Genomic DNA, 19059 nt, shown 5'->3' with positions numbered 1-19059 from the left:
TAGTATATAAGACATGTTAACTCGATTCTATGTTGGAGTGCCTTTTCATAGATGAAGGTTGACATTGTCGATAACTACTCTCCTCACATTGGTGACCTTCGGACGTGATGTGAACATGCCTACCTTGACAGAAACTCCAACTTCGAATTGAACACGCCTAGCTTGGCAGGAGCGCCCACTACAATGTGAACGTGTCTACTTCGATGGATGATCCAGATTGAACAGATGACTTGCTACTTGTGACTGCGACATTATTCATCTCCTTGCGCTGTTGCTACTCAAACTTAATACAGCTTTCACAATCACCAAAAGTACGGTGATCGTAATACAGCTCTCCCGGCTTCTCACAAAACAGCAATGCATCAACTAGTGGTATCCCGTTAATAGAATTCTATCACAGATAAAATTCTGGTGGGGAAGTACTGTAGTGTATCTACCACTTCAAAAATAAAATTACAATTCACTAGTATATAACACATTTTAACTCGACTCTACGATGGGGTACCTTTTCATAGATAAAGGTTGACATTGTCGATAACTGCTAACCCTACACCTTTTAATTGCCTTGTTCCTATTTGTTCTGACCAATACACACTTCTTCTAATTTCAGAAGTCCATCAAGCACCGTTCTCAAAGATTTAGAGCCACCTATTCTGACAGCTTCTTCCTCATTTAATCCCCAACGTTTTAAAGCATCCTCTTCAAGAGTCCATCCCGACAACTCCTCATTGACTTCCTCCCCTACACCAGGAAGTGACTCCCGTAAACTAGATTTTGGAAGAGATGCTAGAGTTCTGGCTATTAGCACTAGCTCCAGTGAAAGGTAAGAGCCTGCTCCTTATAGTGCAAAATTCATGGAAACGTTGAGACATTGTCTGGCACTGAACTGGCTTTTATGGATTTTGCGTGTATAACTTACTCATCAGATTGTTTTCTTATGTAAAAGCAAAGCATTCCCACAGTGTGTTCTAGTGAATTATAATGTAAAAGAATTACTAAGAAAAGCTTGAGTATATTTCAATTTTTGTTTTCATTTCATTTCAATTTAAAGTTCCAACAAACAATTTTTCAGAGAAAAAACAATTTAAAAAACTGCCTCTAGGTTCGGGAAGAATTAGGCACTATTCCTTATTCCATGAAATTCTTTTTTTTATTCTTCAAAGAATTTTCAGTAAAAAGCAGTAAACGAGGAATTTTATCGAAAAAGATTTTTCTGCATTATTTTAAAAGATCATCATAAATCTATACAATTGTATGAAGGAGGGAAAAAGAAATTTTCAATTATTTAAATGTATTTGAAAAATATTGGTTTCATTTCTGGAAGAAAAAAAAGGTTTGTTTGCTTTCAAATAAAGAGAATAAATTGTATCCTGCATGATCGACGAAGTGATTTTAAGAAATATTAACATACCTTTTTTTTATCATTTTAAGCATAAATTTACTTAAACTCAAGAATGAGGCAGTTTAATTGGGTCATCTTTTAATTTTGATGGATCGCAGCAACGCCATACACAGTGAATTGTAAGACACAATAGATCACCAATTGTAAGCGAGACTTTTTTTTTAAATTTGAGCCGTGATGACTCAGGGGGTACAGCGCTCGCCTTCCAATTAGGTGATACTGGTTCGAATCCCAGCGATGGCTGGTCGATACAGATGCCGCATCCGGCTTGCACCGACCGCAGTGCTGACTTAAAATATCCTCAGTGGTAGGCGGATCATGGGGTAGAGTCCCTTTGATGCCAGGCTAACCATAGGAGGTTCTTGTGGTCTTCCTCTCCATGTAACGCAAATGCGGATTAATTCCATCAAAAAAGTCCTCCAAGAAGGCAAGTTTCTCCATATACTTGATCCAGGAGTTCCCTTGTCTTCTGGATTGGGTTAAAAACTACAAGGCAGTGGAGTTGAACATAAGTAGTCGTAAACCCAAACAATTGTGTCGGCTGTTCAACGACGGTTATGAAATATTAAAAAAATTATGAAAATTGCGCAGCTCTAGTGCGACGTATATAAAGTATTAATACTGACACAATAAAAAATATGATACATAGTTAGTGATCATGCTTTCTTTAAAACGGCACTGTACTTTTTATTTGTGTTGCGCTAGAGATGCACAGTGAGCTATTGACTACAGCCTGGGAAACATTCCTGAGAATGATCTGATGACGCTATGCATACGCTATGACGCTATGCATTTTACAACGAGAACACATTCCCTCCCCATCCATCCATCCGCAGATCGTAATTTTGATTTGGATTAGAGCATGATCAATCTCTAATCCAGATTTGTTATGGTAACTTCGAGGACTTTGTTGCTCCACTAAGAACATCAATCACCATTTTGTATACTGCGGGGATCGAACTTACCCCATCTCATACATGAACCCAACACCCAAGCAGCCAGGCTTCATTTCTTGAATATAGAAACGGGGCAGAACGGTAATACTTAAAAAAAAATAGACAGGAAATGTTATTTCTCAATAAATATTTTTATTAGTTAAAAATGTCCATCATAACTTTATTTGTGGGGATTGATTTGTTAACAAATTTATATTATCAATTAATCGGCATTATATTTCTTAGAGTGGTAAAGGCACTGATTTTTAAGTTTTAAGGTTGGCGGTTTGAGGCCTATTCAGGTTCAAATCAATACGTACCAGTTTGACTGGAAATTGATCAGTGCACAATTCAGGTGATCACGAAATTTTGGAGTCTAAATCCCCTGTTTAACAACGAAATTTTGCTGGCATACCTTGCTTATGTATTTCTTAATACTGTTTCAACTACATTTTGAACTCTAAATCTGTTATCTTATGTTCCATTTATATGTCGTTTTATCCTCGCAACTGTAATTGGATAACATCATCTGTAATAATAATAAATATTATGTGAAAACGTTTTCATGGGAAACATCATCTAAACGATGGGTCATATGGACGAGCTTCGGATAATTGAGGTTTTACGTATAGCTATTGTGATGTGTATTTAAATCATTTTGCAGCAGCGGTGTTTCAAAGAATACATACATCGCTACATACTAGTTTGATTCCTCACGATGACGCGTCGATACGAATTCTGCTCCCGGCTCACTCTCTGACGTAAAATATCTTCAGTGGTGCATAGACGATGGGCTAGAATCCCCTTGTCGTTGCGGTACCCGTGAGTGGTTTTCTTTTTCATGCAACGCAGTTTCATCGAAAGTCCTCCATGAAGGCTAGTTTGTCCCAATTCTTGATCCAAAAGTTCCCTTGTCTTTTGGGTGGGGTTCAAAATTACAGTTAAACATTGATACGCCATCTGGGAAGATGACCGGCTCCATGGCTTGACCCCCCCCCCTTCCATAGGAATGTACTATGATATTTTCCCCTTTCTTAATATTTTTCGTATTTAATTGTCACAAATATTTTTTTTAAATTTGCACAACGCTTTCGTCTAGAACTATGTTCAATGTAGTTTTCAGTTCTTTATTATTCTAAGTTTTTATTTATTTAAGAATCAAGATAGAAACAAACGTACTTCCTCCGTCTACGACTCTCCACACGCTAATGGTAAAATCATGCGAAGTGTTGCCATAGGAAGAGAGTTCTGTAACACGCCACATGTAGTCCATTTCGATCGCCAATAGTTGCATGGATATGTAACAAAATTATTCATAAAAAAATAATAACTATCCTATATTTGCAGCGTTATTTCAAGCGTCGTTCCGAATGGAGTGAATGAAGACGATAAAGCGACAGCAAAAAAGACGCTGGAAATAAATTGCAATGGAAGCCGGGATCTTGGATGGTGCGAACTCGATGGTAAATACCCCAGGTAAATATTCATTTCCTTTAATGTGCACATTATCTAGCAGATTAACTAGGATGATCCCTTAACCCCCTTGCCAGTGTCGCCCGAATCCAGTTCGGGCCACATGAACTGACTTCGGGCAGGAAAAAAAAATAACACTATTTTGCGAATCCCGAGCTGGGTTCGTTTCCACTTTAGGATACTTAACTCACTATTTTCTTAATAGGTGGCATTAGTGGTCCTTGTTTTTCACCGATTACGACTTCAGTCGAGGGAAGGAAATGTGGGTGGAGGTTTTGGGACATACCCAGAGCCGGATTATACCTTTCGTTGGCCCTAGGCATAGCCGTTTTTGGACCCTCCCCTCCTCCCCTTTTTTCAAAATATATGCTAAAATTTTCTTGCATATTTTTTTAACATTTTTATTAATATGGATTTTAATTTACAAATTTGTTTATCGAACTTTATCTGCAATACCGACATACTGCCGATATTGCAGTTGATATCGATAATACCATTATGATTAGTTCGATCGATAACTATGTTAAAGATAAACTTGTGAATACTTTTCCTAACGTTCACATTGCATTAAGAATATATTTGTCGATTCTTGGATCAAATGCAGAAGGAGAAAGATCTTTCTCCAGATTAAAATTGATAAAAAATTATTTGCGTTCAACAATGAATCAAGATCGTTTGGCATCGCTCGCACTTATGTCTATTGAATACGACATTTTGCGTAGTTTGGAATTCGACAGCATAATACAAGATTTCGTTGAATCCAAAAATCGCAAAAAAGTAATATATTAGATCATAAGATTCTGCAAAATAATTTATTACCGAAAAATATTATATTTTTATTTGTATCTTCATAATTTTGTGCAAAATACACTTGTTGTTTTTAAAGCTAAATTATTTTTGTCAACAAATTTTTTTCTCCCAAGTTTTTCGTAGGCTCCTAAATTTCGTAGGCCCTAGGCACGTGCCTAGTGTGCCTATAGGTTAATCCGGCTCTGGACATACCTTACTGTAAAAGATTTGTAAAATTTATGTATTGAAATTCATATTGTTGTGTTTTTATATTAGATTATACTAATTATATTATATTTAGCTTCAAAATCTAATAGAATAAAATGTGTGTGAAATCCATTACTTTTTTATGTGTATGTAAAAATTATAAATACAGTAGTTATTGCATTTAAAATTTCATTTTTGTTTTAAAAAAACTTTTTTTTTCCTTCTATAATAGTAATATAAAGAACAAAATTAAACAGTCAAAAAAAAAATTTCCATTTTTCTGAAATATGCAATTGTTAAAGGGTTAAAAGACTGAATCAAGAGTTTCCCGAAATTTACTCCGGTAATGTGCTATTTAATGTGTATCATTAAAGTTTGTTTTTCTCCTTTTATCAACTAATCTGTGGTGACTTGATTCTTCAGATGTCGCAGCATAAATAGATGATATGTTAATTTCCTGAATTGTAATAACATTTTAAACCGTTTGATATATTTTTTTTGTATTATATTTTTTAAGCAGTTTTTTTTAAATGTTATTGCAGGAAATATGTTGATCAAGTAGTGTCCAATTGTCAAGATGTTATTGAGAGGATGTACGTGGAAGTACCACACAGTTTTGAAAAGTTATCCGATGATTCTAACTTTAAAACTCAATTAGATGACAGGTATGTTCAAAATATATATTCCTTCGAAGGGAGGTCATCACCCGGAAAAAGCTAGGTTACTCGATTTCCTTAGTTTTGGATATAACCAAAAAGTATCATGTACGCTTGCCATCATTCCGCCGAAAGAATGTTGAGTGTGTAACATATTAACCATTGGCAAAATTGGTCTTGGTTTGGATTTGATGGTGTTCACACCCTTGTCAACTGTGTTCAAGAGTATGTAATAGTAAACAGTGCGCATGCGTCGTCATTGCATGTGTTGCTATGGCGACCGCTGCTGTTTTTCTTTTCATTTTCACTAGCAGGCATTCTTAATGTATTTACATAATAATAATTTAAAGTTCTTTTTATTCTTAACGTATAATTACTGTCTTGACGGTGATTTCAATATAAATATGAATGGTGAAGAAGGAGAAGTATTTTGTGACGTCTTGAAACAGGTACGTAGGCAGTCCAATCCGACCACAAACATCAATGGAGACAGTTTTTGAAATCCATGCTTTGACCAATGGGTAACCAGTGATCGTAATAAGACAATCACGACTTTTTGGTTTACTTTTATTTAAATCTAATTTTATTCTACAAAAAGAACAAACTATGAATATATGGACACCGAAATATTTACGCACGCAGAAGTATAAACCTATTCAATTCATCAACTATCTCTAACGCTGAGTGTGCGGGAGGGTCCTTCCCTTTAATTCTGCCCAATTGATGAAATTAAGTGCAAATATGTGAGGTATAGCAACTCTTAACATGCTGTCTTTTTTCTCCGTGGTTTTTGCTTTTTTTTCCCCACGTCACTACATTCCAACTTCTTACTGAAATATATTGTCAGGGGAAAAAAGGCTGTAACCATGCTAGCACGGAAAAGTGGAGACATAAGACTTTTTTAAAATTAGATTTCTCCGCAATTATTCTACAGATTTTTGCTCAAATTTTGTATTTTGCTGCGTAAAATTACCCACTTTAAAATGATTTAAAAAATTGTATACTTTATAGTTTAAAATTTTTTCCGACTGTTACTAAATAAAACAATAAATGTTAACTAAAATTTATTTTTTGCATAGTTCAGAATTATATATGAACAAATGAATTTTATAATTGTGTGCAAAATTTTTTCAATTCGCTTAAAAAGAATCTGTGTCAAGACGGTTTCATAATCTTACTGATGAAAGTGGAGAAAGAATTTACGTCTGTATTATGTTGTATGAAGATAAGACAATTTGAAATGCCTTTTAACTTTGAATTTTTATTTACTTAAAACATTTTAAGTTTCAACTATTTTGCTCTGTACTGTACACCAAATATTACATTAAATTACAGAGACAAGACTTTTCAGCAACACAGTTTGAAATTATAAAATATTGAACCAACAATACATCTTTCATTTATTAAATAAAAGATACATTTATTGTATTTCACGGGTAAACGAAGAAATTCTATGGTACAATCACTTTTGGTCATCAAAATAAGTATTAATGCAGGGAACAAATAAGTTACTTTTTGTTCTTTGTTCACCTACAGTAATGAACGGTATTTCCTCTAATCATAACATAATTATACTTGTTCATCAGTTACAATTATTATTTATTACAATAAATTGAAACGGCATCCATTATAATTTCGACAAATTCGGATATGCATATTGCAATGTAAGACACATTGTTTAGTTGTATTTAGATGGTTTAAGAAATGTTTGCCTTTCAGCGGTAGCCGGGCGAAAGAGAGAGGCAACAGGGCACACGATGCATGGTCATGGGCAGCCTACTTTCACCAGGGATCTCTCTGTGATTCAGAGGCCGGTTTTTTGAGACCCGAAACAGCAAAAGACACTTCTGGCAAATGGAATATCATTTTGCAGACAGACACCTTAAAACAAAGAGTCCCCATAGAAATGTGCAGGTGAGCAATGCCTTTATATACATAGCAGGGTTAGAAGTTGTCCAGAGTACCCATGAAGATACATAGACACACATTTTTACTAGTCCGTTTACATCGTAATTTTATTTAAAAAATATTAATAAACTGAGTTTACACATTCTCTGTATTGTAATTTTTTATTTAATGTCACTATTATGATGAAATATGCTATTGAATAATAAAAACACTGGGCAAACAGGAAAAAAACGAAACATCAAATTATCCCTTCAGAATGATTGCTGAGACCATGGATAATTTTTTGGTACTCCTCGTAAAATTTTTGTGATCTCGGACCGCATTTAATTTCGAGCCCTGGTAATTGGACGAGGGTGCACCATCGTAATGAGAGAGCAGGATGGTCCAAACCAAAACAGGATGGTCAGATACCTCACATTTCTAACAGCAAGGCTAAGTTCTAAAAATGTTTAATGCACTACTGCGTACTAGATTATTTTACATTTTAACCATGTTGAGCCGCAATGGTTCAGGGGATAGAGCTTTCGCCTTTCAATGAGGCGAACCGGGTTCGAATCCTAGTCGATACAAATTCCGCATCCGGCTTGCTCCGACCACAGTTCTGACGTGAAATATCCTCAGTGGTAAACGGATCATGGGTGAGAGTCCCCTTTACCTGCAGGCTAACAGTGATAGGTTCTCGTGGTCTTCCTCTCCATGTAACGCAAATGCGGGTTAGCTCCATCAAAAAGTCACCTCCACGAAGGCAAATTTCTCCCAATACTCGATCCAGGAGTTCCCTTGTCTTCTGGATTGGGTTCAAAAGTACAAGGCTACGGAGTTGAACATTAGTAGTCGTAAACCCATTAAATTGGGCCAACTGTTCAACGACGGTTATAAAATATTAACCATGTTGCTCCAGGGTTGCTCAGGGGATAGAGAGCTCACCTCCCGATGAGGTGATCCGGGGTCGATCCCAGCAATAGCTGAACGATACGAATTCCGCACCCCAGCTCGCACCGACCACAGTGCTGACGTAAAATATCCTAAGAGGTAGACGGATCATGGGTTAGAGTCGCCTTGCCGTCAAACTAACCGTGGAAGTTCTTCGCGGTTTTCTTCTCCATGCAACGCAAATGCAGGTTAGTTCCATCAAACAGTCCTCCGCGAAGGCAAAATTTCTCCCAATATTTGATCCAGGAGTTTCCTTATCTTTTGGATGGGGTTCAAAATTACAAGGCTACGGAGTTGAACATTAGTGTTCGTAAGTCCAAAAATTAGGTCGGCTGTTCAACGACGGTTATAAAAGTAAAATATTAACCATGTTGTAAAGTGTGATTCGACAACACCGAAAATAATATGCGTTAAAAAAACATCAACTACTGGATACTTTTTGATAGGTGTAGCGTAAGTTAAGTTTCATTTTCCTTTTGTTCTAAAGGAAGACGAACACTGCATGCAAGAAGTCGTGCGGTCTGAAGAGCAGCCAGTGCCTCCAGAAGTATAACTACCACCTCCTGTTGAGTGTGAACCCTCTTCTGAAACACGACTGTCCCTTCATGAAACTTTACAGGTTTCCATCAGCCTGTGTCTGTCACGCAGAATGAATGGCATCCATGTGTGGATCACTAATGGATGAAAAATTAAAAAGTACGGTTACAAACATGCGCAGGTAAGCATGGAACACATTATGACACTGAACAGTTTCTTAACAAAGCGTTAATCATGGTCATATTGTTAGCTGTTGGGTCTTTATATTTTCCTTTTTTGCAATACGAAAAAAGTTTCTTCCTTATTATTTATTGTAGCATCAGTTTCCCATACTATGGAAATGTTTCACCCTCAGTATTAGTTACGAGTTTGCTTACAAGTATGACAAAAATTTTCTCTTCATTATTATAGTTCGTTCACCAGGAGTTGGCTCCGCCTTCATCACGCGGTATCCGACGATACTATTACGCTATTCTTGGGAGAAGGATGTAAAAAATTTAGAACAAGGTTGTTATTTGGCGATCTTATGACAAATGAATTTATTTCGCAATCTTTGTGCGCATTTTTTAAACATTAAATATTTCATAAATGTGATTATATTTCGCTAGTTTGAGTGAATGGTTTGTCCTTTTTCAGACATTTTGCCTGGGAAAACAGCAGTGTTTAAATTCAAAATATATTTAATTAGCTGGAGTAACAATAGGTATAATAGCAGATGACAAAACGAAGTAAGTGACTGAAAAAAAATTCACTGTTTGCGTTTGGCTCGCATTAAGGGTTGTCTCAATTTCAAGCGCGAATATGTTTCTCCTCTTACTTCTGCGCTGAAATGAACTCTGCGTTCGAGGAGGTGGAGCCATGGGCCAACTCCTGGTGAACGAACTACACTCATGAGTTTTCTTATCATAGTTTGAAAAGCAAAATAACGTAGTTCCAATTTACCATATGAAATTGCTTTGTTTCTTGAAAAAATAAAGATGAAAAACTGAATGACTTTTTGATCTTATAATCTGATTTTCATTCAACAAATCATACGAAAATCGTGCCAAAAAATGCCAAATAACACTAGAAAGACTGAAACTTAGTATATACATATATTGCCCAAAAGCAGTCAAAATGACTGCATTGTGAGAAAATAATTAATATGTAAAGAAATTTGTTTAAAATTATTTTTTTAATATTATTTACGGTTATATAACAAGTTATTAGTCAATATTAACAATAAAAAAATTATATGTTGTACAAAAAGTCACAAAACTCTAGGAAATTGTGTCATTATATACATCATTGTTTTTCTAATTGAAATTAAAAAAGCAGTCAAAATAACTTCCTTAAGGCAATGTAGGGTTAAGTAAATGAACTCACGGTTCTTTGGTTAAAAATTAATTTAGAACAGTATTGAAACCACAATAGAATCAGGAGAAAGGAAGTGCATACTTATAAGCAAACTACTTCATACTATATAATTTTAGTGCTAAAGATGGAGTTAAAATAAAGAATGCTTACAACAAGCAATGTTACTAAAACAGTACAAAGAGAAAACAACTAGTATCTTTCTGTCATCCTGAACAGTTAAAAAATTGTTGTGAATTCAGTATTCAAACTTGAATTAAAGTGATTTCATCGAAACCTAAAATTGTCATTCATTTGTAATTTGATTGGATTGAATGTACACTCATTTTGTAGAAGCAGAGCATGAATGAATAAAGTGTTTTTTATTCTAAAATGTTGTCGATAAACAAACTGTGTTCTTTTTATCTCTTGTTGGATTATGACTTGAAAGGTACGCATTTTTACCTTATCGTAATACAACTGACATAAGAAACACTATTGCCCCAAAACGAATATTTAAAATAAGATGACAAAATATCATTTTACAGTTTTCCACTACCAATTAAGACATAATACAAGACGTTAAGCATCATACTTCCTGTATTATGTATATACAATGTTAATGTTTGCACGAAGCCTGCTTCTGCTCATTTGTCATAGCAGAACCATTTTAACAAACTTATATAAAATGAGATGAGAAAACCAATAGAGAAGCTTCCGAATCGAGTGAATCCTTTTTCAAAAGATTTAGAATAGTAGTTATTTAGTTTTATAAAGAACCACCTGGTTCGCGTCCCTGCTACTAGTTTTTGGACCTTGAAGAATGATACGAAAAAAAAACGAAATTCCAGGATACACCCGCATTACAATCAACCCCCTGTATCTTACTATAGCTGCAGAATTATTCTATAAAATTTTTAAAAAAGTAATTTTTGATTAACAACAAAAATATTTTAAAATTTGGAAAAAAAATTGTGTAAGATACGAGTAATTCTTTCTTACTGCGCTTGCACGGAAAACATTTTTGAAAAAAATTTGATCATAATTTTATTTAGAATTGTGTAACTTCTTATAAACAAATTCTGATTTGAATATCTTTAAAATGTAAAAAAATTTCTAGCAAATTTCTGAGTAGTTTTTGTACTTTTTTTTTTATATTGAAAGCTCTAAATCATTGTTTCCCAACGTGGGGCCCACGCCCCACTGGGGGGCATTTTGATCGTTAAGGGGGGCAATTCGAAAATGGACTCGACCCGAGTTTAACTCTTTTGCTCCGGGCCATTTAAATGCAATGCTAGATTTCGGTGCCAAAATTGAAAGAAAAAAGCAAATTCTTAAATAATTGCGGCCAATAAATATTATAAATTCGTTTGACGAGACTGAAGTTTCAACTGGGTTTTTGACATCGTTAAGTTAACTTCCCTGCTGCAGACGGCAGGCTCCGCGTGGACCCCCGCACGCTTTAAAATCTCGTTAAACAATGCAGTTGTTCGAATCTGAAGAATAGACGGAATTAGTGAAGATATTGAAAAACAACTTGTTGAAAACAAGAAAATTCTCAATGCAAATGGATGAATCAACTTTGATAGACAGTGTGGCAGTAATGATAACTTACGTAATAGGATATATTGATAAAGGGCATTTTGCTGAATAAATGTTCCTCAGTAAAAGATTAGAATGCACCACTACCTCCAAAGATATATATAATAAGCTAAAAAACTACTTAGATGTCAATAATATACCAATGAAAAATATAACATCTTGTGCTGCAGATGGTACTCGTAATATGATGGGCAAGAAAAATGGTTGCTTAAAATTGATGAAAGATGAGAATCCAGGAATGATTCTTGTACATTGTGTTATTCACAGGGAAAACTTGGTAGCTAAAAACATCTCGCCTGTTCTAAATGAAGTACTACATATCAGAAATAAAGGGTATCAATGCTATTAAAGCTGATGCCAAATGTGAGCGTCTCTTCAAGCTATTTTGTGAAGAACAAAAGGCAGACCATGTGAGACTTTTACTTCAAACTGAAGTAAGATGGCTCTCAAAAGGGAACTGCTTAAAAAGATTTATAGAACTGTTTGATACTCTTACTGATTTTTTAAGCGACAAACCTGAAATGAAGTATCTGTTAACTGTCGATGGTAAAGCATTTGTAAATTATTTAGCCAATATCTTTGAAAAACTAAACATAATAAATAAGCGACTTCAAGGAACAAATAAAACTCTTGTTGATGTTAAAGCGACGATATTTGGTTTCATTACCTTTATTGAGTTATATCAGAAATATATTAACAACAAGAAATTTAAACAGTTTCATTGGCTCCAAAAATGTAAAGTAAATGATACCGCTTTGCTTGTTATTGTCATCTAAAAATTTTATCGACTGATTTAAAAGAAAGATTTTCTGATTTAAAATAAATTGATTTTCCAACATGGATGAGCCCCGCAGTGCACTGATCGTTAAGACACGGTTCCCAGAAGACCACCGAAGTCAAGCATCACTGGCTGCGATCAGTGTGCGGGTGGGAGACTACTTGGATCAGTCTGCGTAGAGACCGAGGGTGTGCGGTATGGGTCCTCGTTAAACTGTTCTACCGTAAAGTGCTCGACTTCGCGTGCAGGTTGTTGGGCTACCGAAGTTGGGGTGCCATCCCCTCTGTAGAGGATCAAAATTGTGATGGCTTGTCTTTGGATCATCCTCAGGGATGTTTCCCTGACCGTCGCCAATAGCCCATTGTGCAGCTCTAGTGCGACGTAAATTAACTACAACGACCTTCATGAATGATGCAGCCAATGTTAGTGGATTTGTCTGATATATCACATATGCACTATCAAGATGAACTCGCAGAATGACGAGTCAGTTAAAACTTTATTTAATATAAAAGGAGTGATGACATGTCTTTGCGAGGAAACAGAAATCAAATACCCAAATTCACCCAAATGAGCAAGAAAATTATTGTTACCGCTCCCATCTTCATGTTTAGCTGAATGTGGATTTAATGCTGTAAATGATTTACTGGTGAAAAAAGAAATCGCCTGGATATACCACAACGAGGAGACTTATGCTAACCAAATTGGAACCTAACATGAAATGTCTGTTCAGCAAGCATCAAGAGCAAGGATCTCTTTAGCCCTGAAGGATCTCACTAAATTAAAATATTAAATTACTATAGAAAAATCCTTATTAAAATTATTTCGCATTTGAATTTTAGTTTTCCATTATGTGCTTTGAAAATTTCCTTACTGTGTTTCGTTAACAATTTCCGAGTGATTTCTTCCTAAAACCTATCTTTAAGTTTCTTTCGTGAACAATTAAATTTTTTAATATTAAAAATTATATATATATTACATAGGGGGGCAAAAGATTTTTAGAAAGGCTTAGGTAGGGCATGGCAGAAAAAAGGCTGGGAAACACTGCTCTAAATGATAACGGGGTGTTCCACAAATTTCATTTTGTATCATAAAACAAAATTTCTTGAATGATAATACCCTAAACTGATGATTCGGACAACAAAACAAAAAATGTGATGGTATTAGGAAATATAACATTTAATAGGGTGTGGTCCTATATAATGACGTCATTTTTAATAAACCTTGGTCAACATGTTTTGTTACATTTGTGGAAAACCCCTTACCATTCAAAGCTTCCTTTCCAAATTAGCAAAAACTACTTGGGATATTGTTAGAAACTTTTCTAATGTTCAAGATATTTAAATCTGACTTCATAAGTTATCATATAAGATAGAAAAGGATTACTTCACGAAATTTTTTTTTAAAATTTTTATTGACTGTTTTTAAAACTATAGTAAAAAATAAAAACATAAGATTTTTTTTTATAAAAATGTCCATATTTCCATCAATATAGAGCTAGGCGTACGTAATTTTGTGCTGTTATTTAATATGAAAATCAACGTAATTGACACGAGTTACAAGCTGATCGCTGCATTTTTTGGCATAGGGTGGTCAAAAACATTATTCGTTCATAAAATATTTAGACGAACCTTTATTGATATGAACTTTAAGAAACTGCATGACTTAAGCATTTCTGAAGTTTTAAATTAATTCTCTAAATATTTTTTGAGAAATATGAAAAATGAGTCAGTATTTTAATGTTTCCATCATTTCGTCCAATCCCTGTACTTATTATTGCATAAGAATAATTTCGACTTTATTTATTTTTAAAAAATTCGATTTAAATCTAAGGTTTATTTACGAAAAAAAATTTCTTTTTTATGATAGTGGTTTGTTTAAAGAATTTTTTCAAAATAAAAATCATAATAAATTATGTATTTAAAAAGAAAATCAGGTTATTTAAATCACGTCAAATCCTATAAAAGTTTAGTTGAGCATTGTGGGCATTCACTTAAGCTAAAAAAAAGTTAATGCTACAATAACTATTTTTTTTTAAAGATTAAATTAAGATTTTTTTTTAAGATTATATATATTGGATGATAAAAATGAACCTCAGTAAACATTGTTTGTGCCTTGATTAGGAATTCAGTTTCTTTCAACAATGTTTTTATTTTATTTCCAATGGCACATTAAAAGACAATTGAACATCAAAAAGATAACAATTAAAATTCTTGATGAGTCTCCAGGAATTCTTGATAATGTCAACAAAACAATGTATCTTATATATATACGTTTCCTTGACCTTACAATATTGAATGTGTTAAAAAAAAATGATCAAAATTTTATTGACATAGTAGCCAACAATAGATAGAAAAAAAATCCAGCAGATTTTACGAACAAATATAAATTTCATGACAATTGTTGCATAATGCAGGGGTGATTGTGAGCCCATGTCAAAATTCCAGAGTTTAAAAAAAAAGACAGTTTAAATTGAAAAAAATTTAAACAAGGTTTTTTTTTCTTCCCTTTTCTCAATATTTCTTAGTTTACTTAAAATAAATTTAAAATTTTACACATACCTATAATGACCTGCAGAAGTAATTAAAATTTACAAATATGTCTTTCTTTCTTTAGTTTATGATTATAACAACTATCTACTGATAAAAAAGGAATATCAATCATGAATATAAGCTTATAAAGTATCTCTCTGACTCTCCCTTACAAACAAATAAAATAAACTGTGTTTTTAAGTTCCACCTTGGAAAATTTGATTTCCGGAAACTTCTGCGATCAATGATTTTTTGAAACATCCGGACCTTCGATCTCCAGATCACTATTAGCGAAAATTCCGGAAATCCGGATTTTTTCCGGAGCACAATCAGCCCTGATAATGTATTAAATATTTTACCCATAGGGAATTTTTATTGTCATCTAAATTGAAATACTGCGAATATTTTTTCAGTTATGAATAGACACTAAATGAACTTGAAATGCATTGTATTATGCTTACTCATAATTTTGAATAGTAATAAGCATTTAATTCACAAAAGATTTTTTTAAATTTATTTAAAAAGGGAGTTTTACATAAAATGATTATTAAAAAAAAAAAGAGATAATTTCTTTCGTGATTCAAATCCAATAAAGTATTTAGGTAGAAACTTACCTTTTCCTTAATTTTGCTACTTCTTCACTGAGGGTCTGGCCATATTTTCCTGAAAATAAATACCTTCTTCTCATTGAGACTCTAATGATATCTGATATAAGGAAACAATAGGAAAATTTATTAAGGTATATACAAAAGTACACTTAAAGAGTAGAGGTATCCATTTTTATCAGAGTGGTTTCTCCCTTCGTTTGAAAAAGCAATAATAATAAAAACAAAACTCAACAGTATAGGTTACCGAGTTTCAGTTTTTGTCCGCCAGATGGAGGTGGCGGATTTGCAACACTGATCATATTAGAGCAAAATTTTTTTTTATTTATTTAATAAACTGATTTTATTAATGAGGTTTGCTTCATTATGCAAGCACGTAATAATCAGTGCAAAAATTCATTTCAACAGGAATTTTTTTAAGAAACTTACTCAGTTTTAGGGAATTTTCATTAGAACAGGAGAAACTGGTAGAGATGGCAGCTATGTATTGAACATACAGTTAAATTTAATAAGACAAAAACCATCAAATGCCATATTACAGTCTTTATTGTCATTTTTTAATATTACATAAAAACATACAAATAATGGAATGTAATTCACCATATCACCGGGACAACCACACTGGTGATGTGAAAATGTTTTATAAATAAGCACAAACTGTAAAAAAAATATTTAAAAACTATAATAAAAAAATATTTAATAAAATAATACAATTAAGCAAAAAGTTACTGTAATATGGAAATCTTCATTTTGGTCATTTTGATAAATATGGTTTAACTACTTAAAGTACACTTAAGCTTTACTTCCACTTTTTTTTCTTCCAGACTAAGTAAAAAAAAAAAACTTTCCCAAATGACGAACACCATTTTTCGTCTTATAAATAAACTCCGATGTGAATTGTAAAAAAAACTTTAAACTATTCATCAACAAGCTTTTTATTTATTTCTGCACTAAAAACAATGCAATGAATTTGTAAGCAATATGATTTTTTAACAAGAAATATCCTTGTCAGAATATGTTACTTAAAAAAATTTCTTCTGTAAATTCTCTTAAAAGAAATCTTTATTTTCTCATAAATCCAATCTGAACTTTCAATTACAAGTTAAGATAACTGATGATTTCCTTTAAAGTCATTTCAAAACTAACTTTTTTTTTTTTTACCAAAATGTTACAAAAACCATAAACAATAATAATAATAATAATAAAGAAATCCATCCACTGCCATTTGATACAAAATAGAAGAAAAAAAATTCATTAATATATAAAAATAAGATCATTATAACTGTCATAAGATTCATGTAAAAATAAATGCAATATAAACAAAACATTTAAACACATAAAGACTAATAAGTAACATAGAAAACTTTAAAATATACAAGTACCCAAGATTAATCTTTAAGTTTGTAGAGTTAAAAACAATTCCACAAAAAAAAAAAAGACTAGATGAAGATATTTCAGATGCAGATTAGTGATAGACAGTCAAACCTTGATAAATTGAACTTAGGTTTTGCAAAGAAAAAAAAACTCCACCTTTTAAGTACTTTTTAAGCACTATATACATTGACAAAATGCAAAATAATTTTTAAGGACTTTACATGATCATGATAAAATAACTAGTTTCTGACAAAGAACTCTTTTCTTGATTATATTAGCTATTATAAAATGATCAAGAGATTTTTTGGTTCTATACCAGAGGGTGGAAATGAAGCCTGAAATTGAGAAATGCAACAGAGTTGCACATTAGAGTGCAATAATCTCACTGAAGTCAGTTGAGTAGATGCACAAGCGGGCTCGCAAATATTTTATCAAACAGGTAAAATGATAGGCGCTTTCATACGCTATGGCCCGAGAGTACACCGAGATAGATTGTGGTTGAAAGAATTGTGAAAACGTTGAATAGAAAAATGAGAAAAATCATCTTTTGCATAATACGTGGCGAAAATCGACAAGGTAAAGAAAAAAAATCTCATTTCGGAGAAGGGAAAATGAAACACTTTTTAAAAACACCCAATAAAAAAGCACCTTTAAGGACTTTTATAAAACGAAAATATAATAAGCACCTTTAAGTACTTTTTAAAACCGCTACGCACCCCAAACCAATATACACTCTATTTTTCAACCAATATAGGTCAATACTAGCCCTATATGGGACCAATAAAAAATCTAGACATCCCAATATTGGTCCCTCGGTGCACACTCATATAGGACTCATACTGAGCTAAACTGAAGTCAAGATAAAAGGGTAATGATGATATGCTAAAGAAGCTCTTAAGGAATGAAATCCAATGCATCAAGATATCAAGGTTTGACTGGATGATGAAAAACTTATTGAGAAATTACTTTCTTCAAAATAAAAATCTGACTTCAACCTAGGTGACAAATGCTAAATGAAACAACTTTGAATTCTTCATTCCTATTTTCAATTCTACAACTTATAAATAAAAAAATGTCACGGTTTAAATAAGAAGTTCATAGAGACATATTCAAGTTGTTCAACACCATATATTGTTATTCTTTGACCATCAAACAGATAAATATATATATATATTTATATATTAAAATAACATCCTTTAATTTTCTCATAGACATATTTAAGACAAGGCACACCTCTTTATTTTCCAAAGTGCCAATCAATACTCTACCTAACAAACACTACTTGCACTGAAGTCTATGAACAACCTCATGAACATGTTCATTCTATTTTTTTTTTCATAATAATAAGGGCTTCGTATTGCACTTAGAGTGCAATTTTCTGTCTCTTACAGTTCAATTACAGTAGAACCTCTTTCATTTGAATACTTCAGTTAACCAAAGTTATTTTTCAATTTCTCCTTTTATTTCGTTAAATAATGCAGTAAAAGTTGCTTTTTTTAAAATAAGAAATCTTAAAGTTGCAATTAGTGTTGATTTATCGCTCATTTCATTAAGACTAGTGATTATTAAAGGCTTCCACTATTGACGAAAATCATACCTGTCAACATTGGAGAAATAAAAGAAGAGATTTTACTAGCAACATTGTTTAGGCTACGAGTAAGGTTTTAAATACATCATGCATAATCAAAAAGAGAAATTCAAAATTGGAAATATAATTCAGTGAATATGATTCTTATATTAATTTAGTCCTACATTTAGCGAAGTAAAAAATATGTATATAAATCTTAATCTAAAGAAGATTTTTTAAACCATTATTTATAATTACTTAAAACTATTAGCACTCAACACACTGTAATACTGGCAATAGTACCATCTGTTGAGGAATAAGAGAAGTATTTTTGTCATCAGGGAACATTTTACCACCCAAAATTTTTTTAAACAAATTTCTTCAATAAATAGGAAGAAATTTGAGAATATATGGGTAAACAGGAGATAGTCGT

General features: G+C 33.0%; 1 protein-coding gene across 1 annotated transcript in view; it reads left to right on the top strand.

Annotated features, from left to right (window-relative positions):
• The window catches only part of LOC110282031 (uncharacterized), a 34203-nt gene extending 23637 nt beyond the window's left edge, over positions 1–10566 (top strand). The window contains exons 4-8 of the mRNA XM_043050022.2: positions 611–823; positions 3685–3813; positions 5349–5471; positions 7182–7376; positions 8791–10566. Of these exons, the coding sequence (XP_042905956.1) occupies positions 611–823; positions 3685–3813; positions 5349–5471; positions 7182–7376; positions 8791–8956 (826 nt within the window). The 3' untranslated portion in view covers positions 8957–10566. The remainder of the gene's footprint in view (positions 1–610; positions 824–3684; positions 3814–5348; positions 5472–7181; positions 7377–8790) is intronic.
• Positions 10567–19059: the final 8493 nt, after the last annotated feature.

The sequence above is a fragment of the Parasteatoda tepidariorum genome, chromosome 6, assembly GCF_043381705.1.
Source record: "Parasteatoda tepidariorum isolate YZ-2023 chromosome 6, CAS_Ptep_4.0, whole genome shotgun sequence".
Lineage (NCBI taxonomy): Eukaryota > Metazoa > Arthropoda > Arachnida > Araneae > Theridiidae > Parasteatoda > Parasteatoda tepidariorum.
Note: the sequence above shows the minus strand (reverse complement) of the source record. Positions and strands in the feature narration are given on the sequence as shown.